General features: G+C 40.7%; 1 protein-coding gene across 1 annotated transcript; it reads right to left on the minus strand.

The window, feature by feature from the left end:
- Nucleotides 1–930: 930 nt before the first annotated feature.
- On the minus strand, nt 931–8849 carry LOC129266560 (zinc finger protein 93-like). The gene is made up of 5 exons (XM_064104253.1): nt 8801–8849; nt 7287–7969; nt 6393–6642; nt 4349–5814; nt 931–3513 (listed from the first exon to the last, which is right to left on the minus strand). The coding sequence occupies exons 1-4, from the start codon at nt 8847–8849 to the stop codon at nt 4397–4399; spliced, it is 2400 nt and encodes a 799-aa protein (XP_063960323.1). The 3' UTR covers nt 931–3513; nt 4349–4396.
- Between the last annotated feature and the right edge of the window lie 1796 nt (nt 8850–10645).

Here is a 10645-nt window from a genome sequence, read left to right on the forward strand (position 1 = left end):
GTCATGCAACCATAATGGTATAGTGTAGCATGTACTATATTGGTGTATAGTGTTGTATATTGGTGTATAGTGTAGTATATCGGTGTATAGTTATGCTTATATTAGTGTATAATTTAGTAGGCCTATATTCGTAATTGTAATTATGGCAACACTGGACATCGTTGAGGGAATCAATATCATTCACCGCCAAGGATTCCTCATCAATGATCTGAAATGCCACAATGTCCTGCTGAACCAGGAGGAAGGCAGACTGAGGACCAAAATCATCGGCTTTGGTCATGCAACCAGAGTGGTATAGTGAATTATATTCGTGTTTAGTGTAATATATTACAGCATTTTGTGTATTTGATAGTGCAGCTGACGCTAGAGGCAGATCAGGATTAACAGGCTTGCGATTGCATGGGGAGACAATGAAGATTACCGAAGTACCATGACAATTTTTAGAAATTAATCTTGAAATTCGAACAGTAATTTTTACTAAGCCAGAGTAAAGGATTTCCTTGAAATGGTGGCAAAGCCAGGAGTCCAGGTGGGTGTTTCATAAAGCTGTTCGTAAGATAAGAACGACTTTAAGAACGACTGGTGATCCTTTCTTTTGGTAAATGGTATACACCTTAGGCGATGGTTTAGCGTGTAAGAAAGGATCACCAGTCGTTCTTAAAGTCGCTCTTAACTTACGAACAGCGTTATGAAACGGCCCCCAGGCCCTTGTGTATTCATCAGATAATAAGAACAAAATCAGAGTTGGGGATGGAACATTAGCTGTCGACTAAAGGATAAGTATTAACCGTATCTACCCCATCAGTGATTCTCCCCAGTACCTCGACGATTTCCCCACACCGATGAATGCCCTCATGGCATCAGGGTATCTCAAGCTTCGACCAGTCATACCCTGGAACTACACTTTAAGTTCTTGGAGAACAATTTGTGTAAGTTCACTTAACTAGGTAAAAGTTTATTCCCACATTGCCAATACAATGATTTTTGTAAAACCCACATAATGAAAAATGTGGTTTGAAAAGTTCAGACCTTCATTTTTGAGAAGCGCGATCACGCCGGTGCTCGTACCACGCTCCTAAAAAATATGAGAATAATATCACGCTCCTTATTTTTTTATTTTTAAAAGCTTCACCAAAAGTTGCTAAAATTTCACATTTTACATCTTTATATTCATGAAATAGGCATCTATTTTCCATAATTCCTTGAAATTATTTTAAATTAGTTGGAAACTATGGTAAAAATGAAGAATATTCACCTCTTTCTTGACTCTGATTTATGATGTTAAACTCGGTAAATATTGTAGTCCCATATTGGTCATTCGTAGGATGCGGACGTGATTTTTTTCTCTCTTCGCTCGTGTCACAGTGCCCCTTCGCATGCCAGGCCTTGTTGGTGGCTATGTGGCACGGGTAATTTGGACTGATTAACTCTTTTTTTACTTTAATTTCTACATACTTCCAGAGGTTTTCTTTTACGATTCTCCCCTTAACTTGTATTTTATTCCATTTATTGAACTGTCTTCAACAGGCATATCTTCATATACAATGTATTCTATGGAAAGGAAACGTCCAAGAGCGCCTAGCAGGTCATCAAACTCCAGCGTAACAATTAGGAAAACGGAAGATGTCTGGAAAGAAAATGTTGCAAGAAACTGACCTAGGAGAAAAATTAATGTCTCGACTGGAGTCAAGATTGGACAATTTTTAGACATGTATCGGAGGGAAGATGGAAGAAATTACGCGAAAGATCCTGGAAATTGACAAAAAACTAAACGAAGGATGTGACGCATTATTGTTCTGTTTGGAGGTGGAAAAGGCAAAAGAGCATACAAAAAGGTGAGAGTGGAATGTGTCGTTAAATGTAACAAGCTTCAAGAGGAGATTGATCGTTTAACAACCTACATTGCTAGAGAGAATCTTGTATTCCTCGGTATTCCGGAGAGAGATAATGAACAGGTACAGGAAATGCTACAAGCCTTTTATGTTGATAATCTTAAATTATCTGCAGATTTCTCCGACATCATTTATCAACCAGTACGTCGATGCCCATCCAGCATCCAACCGGACTTATTAAAGCTCGCTTTTTGAAAAACTTGGACAAAGAACAAGTGAGGGAGAAATTACGGGTTTTCAAAATTCAGTGACTGATTATCAGAAAGCGACAGACAAGGATCATATCCTGATATCAAAAAGAAAAAAAATACCCACAAATTTTACTGCGATCGGGCACCAGAAAACAATTTTGAAAGGGGTAAACTGACCATGCCATTCAAAAATCAGATGGCCATCTTAACCTTTTTTAGTACATGATTGTTGATAAAGTTGCCCCCCCCCCCTTCTCCGCGGTTCCACAGCAGCTGCAATTGGTTTATAGACAAACTAGGATGAATAAGTTGGTCATAAGTAGCTACTTCATCAGACATTTTGAATCTATCCAATGTACAAGAGTATCTATTTCAGAATCTGAAGCGCATTTCAAAAAGCCTACCAAGAAGGCTGAATAAGTTATGTATAGTGACCAAATGTGCCATCATAAAAATCAAGGTAAGTAGTAAAAATGTGAATGGCAAGAAAAAAATTGAGATTTTACATATAAATAAGGATTGGCAAATTCAGCTTCACTCTTTCTATCAACTATGTCTACCTTCTCATCCTGATGTACATGTATTGCAATTGACACCACCTCTGAATTGACTGGTTTACCATGGTGTATGAGATGTAGGTTTCTTCTGTTGCCGTTTCCTTTGATGAACTGTCCTTTAGTCATATTCTTTTTTGGTAGAGTCTAAGCTTTCAATTTCCTCCACCATACTGTCATAGTCATTCAAATCGTTGCTCTGATCAAGTTCTTTGCTGTCAGTTGTGGTTGGTGTCACCAGATCCTCTTTTTCAAGACAGGACCACTTTTTACCCACGGACAAGTGATGTATGGTACGCAAATGAAAAACAAAACAACCTTTCCTCTTAAAGTACCGCTTGCAGAACTGACATCGAAATGAGTTGGGGTCATGGGACAGCATATGCTGCTTCGTGGCTCTGGTATGCTTCCATTCCTTTCTGCAGATCTTACACCTTTGTCTCAATCCCTTGGAGTCATTTACAGCCTGTTGCAACCGCTTCTGCTTCCTCATCTCCTCCACAAGCCTGGACTATTCCTGGTCATCTTCAGACACAATGTCCCTCTCCAGAAGCTCATCTATGGTCCCCAGGAGCCATTTCCTACCCATGGTGATCTCGTGTATGGTGCGGAGATGAAAGACGAGGCAGCCTTTCCTCTTGAAGAACCAATCACAGTACTGACGTTGATAGGAGCTGGGGTCATGTGACAGCAGATGCTGCCTCAGAGACATGTTGTGCTTAGCATTACATTCCTCCCCACAAATTTCACTGATTGGTTTAGTCTTATGGCTTTCATCTTTGTCCTGAGCATCTCGCTGTATTGGTTTAGGGTCAGTCTCCTTGCTGTGGTCTATGTCCATGTCGCGTTTGCCACCTCCACCTCTCGGCTCAGGTTCTGATATGGAAGAATAGGAAAATTTAGAAAACAAAAGAGATAGTTTTATACAAGACTACAATATTAGCTTCTATTCCCACATTATAGGGGTGGCCATTTACAGGTAATCAGTAAAGATTCTGTAAAATTATGATTACTGCAATTACCATGAGAACTGACGGAGCAAACTAATGCTTCATATCTTATCAAACCATAATCCTTTCTGTTTGCATGCATTTTCATGAGTATGACAGCCTCAGGTTTGAAGTTATTTTCTTCAAGTGCCTTTATTTGGATAGGACTTCTGAGACCTTTGATCTATAACCTAATGATTAGGACTCCCATACACGATATAGGGTATTTGTATATCGCTTTAATTTGCCTTGACGGTCCTATGTTAATCTGGCTAAGCTCGGCTACCGATTCCAGCGCTCACAGCTTTTTGAGGAACTACTTCCTGCCAGTATCTATTTACCTCACTGGGGTTTAGTGCAGCACTGAATCCATTTGTTGCTGAAGGACATTATGCCATATAATATTAAATGCATGTCACATAACCAAGTTTGAAATTGCTTTGGCGAAATGGTTCTTTGGTGGCATATTCATACATACAATGACCCCTGTGACATTTGACCAACACCCCTCCCCCTCCAAAAAAAAATCTAATCAGTGTCACTTTCATACGCATACAGATGAGCTAAATGTGAAAATTATGTATGTATGATATGTTACAACCAGGATACACACACACAATAGGATCAACATAAACCCATTTTCAGATGCATATAAAGAGAACATTCACAGGAACACATAGTTTCAAAACTAAAGGTCACAAAAGAACATCAGCTCGCCTTACTAATCAGGAAATCACTTGCTGATGGAAGGGCAGATATCCTAATTACTGCTACGATGGGTGGAGTTGAACTTCTTGAAGTCCGGTGTTACCAGTTGAGCTGTTCTGAAGAGCAACTGTGTCCTGAACGCTGGAAATACCTTGGTCACTCAGAGCCGACTCCTTGTCATGCCGCAGGAGATGCCTTATTAGGGTGTTGTTCAAGGCAAATTTCTGACCGCAAATATGACATGAGAACTTCTTTTCCCCTGTATGAACATGCAAGTGAGTCTGCAAGGAATATTTTGTACCAAACGCTTTCCCACATGTCAGACAGACATGAGGCCGGATACCCTTGTGGCGACGTTCATGGCGCTCCCTGCCAGTGTTGTCTTTGAAAGTCTTGTCACAGTATCCACATTTGAAGAGTCTAGAAGGTGCCATATGCTGCCTACGTTTGTGTTTCAGCATGTACTTTCTGGTGCGGAATGCCTTCCCACAATCATCACATTTGAAAGGTCTTTCCCCGCGATGTTCTGGTTGGTGGTTAATGAGCGCTTTCTCCGATGCAAAGGACTGAGGACACTCCGAACACTTGAAGGGGCGTTCCTTGGTATGCTTACGTTTATGCAGAGTATAGTTGTATTCCTCCATAAAAGTCTTCGGACAGAAATCACATTTGAAGCGTCCATTGTTCATGTGCACAGTTCTTTCATGCTTGCACACCAGGTTGTGTCTTATGAATTTCTTGGGGCAGAACTGGCACTTAAAAACCCTTGGCTTCTTTGACTTGATGAGGATATGCTTACCTAACATGTCCTTGGGCAGTTCTGGATGGAATTCCTCTTCCTCATCTTCCTCGCCAGGCCCCACGTATCTCGTCATCTGCTCCTGGACGTTGCCCCTTGTCCATTTCTCACCCACAAAGGTCTGGTGAATGTGCCTCAGGTGGTACACAAGACAACCCCTCCTGCGGAAATACCTCTTGCAGAACTCACACTGGAATGCATCAGGGTTATGGGAAAGCTGATGTTGCTTCAGTGCTTTGTTATGCTTACACTCAAGTCCACAGACCTCGCAAATTGGCTTCACGTCTTTCATTTCCTTGTGAAATGCAGCATGTTCCTTCAAGTGCCCCTCTGACGGGAACTTCTTCCTGCACCTCTTGCAAGAGAACTCGTCCTTCTCTGAAGATTTTCCAAGTGGGACGAGCTTGACCTTCAAGAATCTCTTGGACTTGTCCACTCGAGGTCTCTCCCGAGCCTTCTCTGCGTTGCGCTCTTTGTCCCTTGCCATCTTCGCTGCGACATCCTTGATGGTCATAAGGTTCGGTATCTTTGGCTTCGGGGGTGGAGTGGGCTTGGCTGGTTCAAAATCCTTGGGAGGAATCAGGTTCTTCTTGTTGTCGTGTTCAAACTTGATGTGTCTGAACAGGCTTTTGGAGTTGGTATAGCGATTGTCACAATCTCTGCACTCAAACCTCTCAGCATCTACATGCACAAGAAAAGAATGAGAAAGAATGTTTATTTGGCGATTAGATTGCATATATATCTGAGCAATGGATAACATGAAATGATCGTAGCATGTGCAAAATATTTTAGGTGATGGAGAAATACCTCCAGAACATCAGAGATGCCACCCTACAGGATGACAACCAGAAACATCTCAAGAAATGTATGTTTTTTGTAACATGAAAAGTAATATTTTCAAGCTACCAGTATTACCACGTGCCATTATAGTTTTTCTTACACATAATACATATTGCTTTGTACAATCAAGTCGTTTCATACTTTATTCCCACTACAAGGAATATGGTTTCTGATTTAGCAGTATGAATCATTTTTCTTCTTGAAACTTCGATGTTTAATAAAAAATGGGGATGTTAAAAAAATTGTGTCGTAGTCAGATCCTATGGTGAGTGGCGGGGAATACACACAACTTTACGCATAACTCCTGAACATTTACTAACAAAGCATCCAAATATATGTAGTATTAAATCTGCAAAGCCAAAGAACAGGGTCATTGAGGAAAATAAGTTCCACAGCATCAAGATGAAACCAAAGCATACCTTCAAAGTACAGCAGGTTGTTGAGGTTTTCCTTGAAGCCCACATGCTTAGAGTAATCCTGGCTGTAGAACACCCTCAGTTCCGTACCAGACGTTACAGGCTTGGTGGTTCGGAAGAAGATGTCCCCATAGAACTGGAAGGCCTCTAAATTCTGTTCCTCAGAATTCTTGGCAAACTGGACATGGAGCATCCAGTTGTGAGGGTCGGTGGCTCCGTCGATGTAGTACCAGGTCTTTCCCCTCACGCATACCTATACAAGACAAGATAATAGTAATAAATTATCTGGTCATTTACAATGAGCTTAAACCTATATACCCAAGGCTATTTTGAAAACACATAGATCGGGAGGGGGAGGGGCTTTTTTGCGCTCCTCACATCTTGGTTGTTGATCACGCGATCGCAATGAAAATTGGCACAGACGTCACCCATGAAATAATCTCCAAATTGGATAATTGTACTGAAAATATTCAAATCTGTTTTTAATTATGATAATCAATGCATGAAATCATAATTCAGCTGTAAATCTGTAAAACTAGAGATATCACTGAAGGTGCTTATCAAAAACCCTACTCTTTTCATCCTTTCATTTTCAGCCTTTTTCAGCTTTCTGTGCACTATGTCTGTATAACAGCTTTTGCAATTTCAGCTATTTACATTAAAAGTCATTCACATCCCTGGTTCTTTCATATATCTGTCTATACACGGGACTCAGGGTGATTTCAACCCCCAAAATGCAAGAGCCCTGGAAAATCCTCTTTTCACTGATACATTGAAGCTTATCCAAAGTAGCAGAATTGGCAAATAGTTTGTGAAAAGTAGCTCCCGAAAATTGATATTTTGCCTCCTTCCTATCCTTTACGATCTTAAGTTTAAGAACAAGTGCAGTATAATTACCTCCCATGTGTTTGGGTTGAAGCAACCCAAGCCTTCCTTCACAAACTCTCCAGTAAATGGTCCAAACTGCACCCCGACCTCGAGGTCTTTGGTTGCGACGACACCAGATATCTTCTTCTCTTTCTCATCCTCTGTATAACTGAGGCCATCAGGTAGTTCCTTCTCCTTGGAGAAGTGCACAGAGGCATTATAGACCTGTTGGAACAAAGGTTCCGTCTGGCAGTGTTTGCTGAAGCTGATGGTGTCCCTTGGGCGAGGTGTCTGGTCCTGGTGCAGCTGTGGCACTTGTGTCTGCTGGTAAACCTGAGGAGTCACTATCTGCGTCACTGGTGTCCGCATGCTGGGCGCCTTACTCAGTTGCTTGGGGTTAGATCCTGGAGCGGCCCGCTTCTTAGGCGTGCGACCCGTAGAAGATACGGCACGCGAGTTGCTCTTGGACGTGTTGGCACACACCTGGATGCTCCCAGGAGTGGTGCTCAATGGGTCACAGGATGTGGAAGTGGGAAGGCGAGTGTTGTTGGAGAGGTCCTCTATGTGGTAGGTGTTGCTACCACCAGTCTGACCTTGCTGGAGGGGTGGTGATGTTTGCTGGGTCGATGGCAACGTTGGGATCTGTTGGAGATGTATCCCATGCTGGCTGTGTGGTGGTACCTCTTGGTGGTAGTGACCTTGTACATTGCTCCCTAGACAAATAGATAACAAATGTAAAACAAAGGTAGTTGTATTGATGCTGACATGGTAAAGGGATCTTTTAATCAGGATTTTTTTAAAGTCTGTATGCACCACACTTGAAATTTCACCATTCTGTTAAACTTTTTTTTCTCCTCTCTCACACAACATTTCATGACCAAAATTGGATTCCCCTTTTAGTATCCGCATATTTGACCTCCCATTCCTTAACCTACATGTAGAATTTTTCATTCTGTATGCACCACACTTCTGCTCACCATCATCCAATATTTTGTCCGATATTGTTCAAAATTTCACCATTCTGTTTTACTTATTTTTCTCCTCTCTCACACAACATTTTATGACCAAAATTGGATTCCCCTTTTGGTATCCACATATTTGACCTCCCATCATTTAAAGAGGGTGGATAGTTTTGGTAATTCCTCGAAATTGGCCTGTCACCATTCTAATTAATTTGTATATTATATGAATGTGTATGTCCTAAAACAGTCGTGATGTGGATGATATGAAATAAAAAGGTGTTTTTCACGATAAATTATGCTCTTATATGTGTGAATTTTACCTTCTCGGATATCCCGACAAAGTAATTTCAAAATTGTAACATACCCCCTCTATCACCCAAATCCAGTTATCCACCCCTCTGCAGACACACCACCACCGCTGCCGTGAGTGTGCTACGCAAGAACGATAATGTAGTCCGCTACATTGCCTTGTCACTCGGTGAACGGCAGAGCAGAAAAAGCCTTGATCGCGTATCGACATTAGGATCATCGATCAGTACGTTCCTCACATGCACAACACACAACACCATTCTGTTTTCCTACCTTCCTTGCTCTTGCCTTGGCTGGCGGGGGCTGGGGCTTGCGAGTACATCCCCTATTGTCTAAGTCTAACTTCCAATATAACACTGGAACAATTTAGAAAAGTGATTTCAGAATGAACACTACGTACAGCACAGAGTTGGGAAAAAACCATTCTTTTTCGGTCATATTCTCCGACTTCCCGCGTTTTAGTCTCGGCTCATATGTTGTTTCAGATTGATGAAAAAAGTTTTATTATGATTCTGATGAATCAAGAGAAAAAAGGGCAGTGAAACCAACAGAAAGAAACCCTTACATACAAAGGAAATTCCAAGATTATACATCCTGTTTATGTTTTGGAAATGCACTGTACTCTCACTAAAATGTTATGTAAACCGTCTTTGGGTAAATTGTGTCTGAATTCATAGACTAGTACAGTACATTATCCACGTTGGTTGCACTGTCCTTTCTATGTATGCAGTAGGCCTGGCGGAATTGTATTTACTTGTGTGTGTGTGTGAGGCCGGAGTGTGTGTAAGCATAGAGCTATATGGTGTAAGGTCAACAGCACTGTATGACACCATGAACTGTATAGGCCTACTATATCGATATACTCGTTTGTGTCGGCATACTAGTAAAAGGCCATGAAGAGTTCAGTCCACTGGTCATGTACATGGAGATGTAATTACAACCCATTGCTCCTGACCAGTGGTTCATAATACATTGGTCACATTTGTCATACGGCGGCCGTACGGCGAGTCGATCGAAAACAGTCGTTTTATTCATTTTTATTCAAACCATCTATATACATGTATATGTAGCTGGTACAAAAAAATGTTAAAACTCGCCGTACGGCCGCCGTAGAACAAATGTGACCAAGGTATAAATGAGTACGTGTCCTGAGATAATTCAATCGAGCTCTAACTAAACCACGCATGGACCTATAACTAGCATGTCAGTGTCAAGTTGCGGAAAACTGGCAATCCTATGGAATTAGTAATGAACTTCATTTTTTTGTAATTAATTATTGGATAAAGTTCTGTACATAATTCAGTTCGATCGTATACTTTTCGATAATTGGATGAAGACCATTTCGGGGTAATAACCACTATATCACTAATAAATAGACCTACCAAAAAATAACAATGTGCAATATATAGAAGTCATGTCGGATGTAACGTCGATACTAAGGCCGCGATCATCATTTTCGCCCATATTTCAAATACCTTTCTCTTTCGAAAACTGGCAATGGGGAAACACTGACGCCATAATTTGTTTTGTGGGACGCCAAAGTGTTACTGTCATGCAGAGCTGTCTCACTAAGTCTAAGGTCTCTATTATTTAGTGATCGATGTGCAGGATTTTTCCTTCTCTATTTTAGACTGAAATAAATTTATGATTTTTATAAAGTTTTTTTTTTTTTTTTTTTTTTTGAGGGGGGAGGGGGGCAGGGGGTCATTTTCACGTGAAAAATATGGCGAAAGCTGAGTCATTTGATCTGCTACTATATAACTTCTAGTTTTGTATCTAAATGAAACATGAATTAGGAAGCACAGCGATGGAACGATCAGTCCATATCCCAACAAAAAGTTTATTTGATTAAAAAGGAAAATCCAACAAGCACTGGAAATTTCATCAAAATCGGATGTAAAAAAAGAAAGTTTGCCATTTTTTATGATCAAATTTCACAGACTAGTTATATGCACATCCTGGTCTGTATGACTGCATGATGACGTCACACACTTGATTGTATTCTTTGTCAAATATAAATAAATATTCTAATTTTCTCCTAATTGTATGTGACATTTTCATTAATATATTATCGCTGTGGATTATATTTCTATGGTTCAGTCAAGTAATTGGTCCTTA

Source organism: Lytechinus pictus, chromosome 8 (genome assembly GCF_037042905.1).
Source record: "Lytechinus pictus isolate F3 Inbred chromosome 8, Lp3.0, whole genome shotgun sequence".
Classification (NCBI taxonomy): domain Eukaryota; kingdom Metazoa; phylum Echinodermata; class Echinoidea; order Temnopleuroida; family Toxopneustidae; genus Lytechinus; species Lytechinus pictus.

Coding starts and splice junctions, on each gene's coding strand:
- LOC129266560 (XM_064104253.1), bottom strand. CDS start 8,849: ATGTACTCGCAAGCCCCAGCCCCCGCCAGCCAAGGCAAGAGCAAGGAA. Junction 6,643..7,286: donor TCAACCCAAACACATGGGAG/GTAATTATACTG, acceptor TGTCTTGTATAG/GTATGCGTGAGGGGAAAGAC. Junction 5,815..6,392: donor CAACCTGCTGTACTTTGAAG/GTATGCTTTGGT, acceptor TTGTGCATGTAG/ATGCTGAGAGGTTTGAGTGC.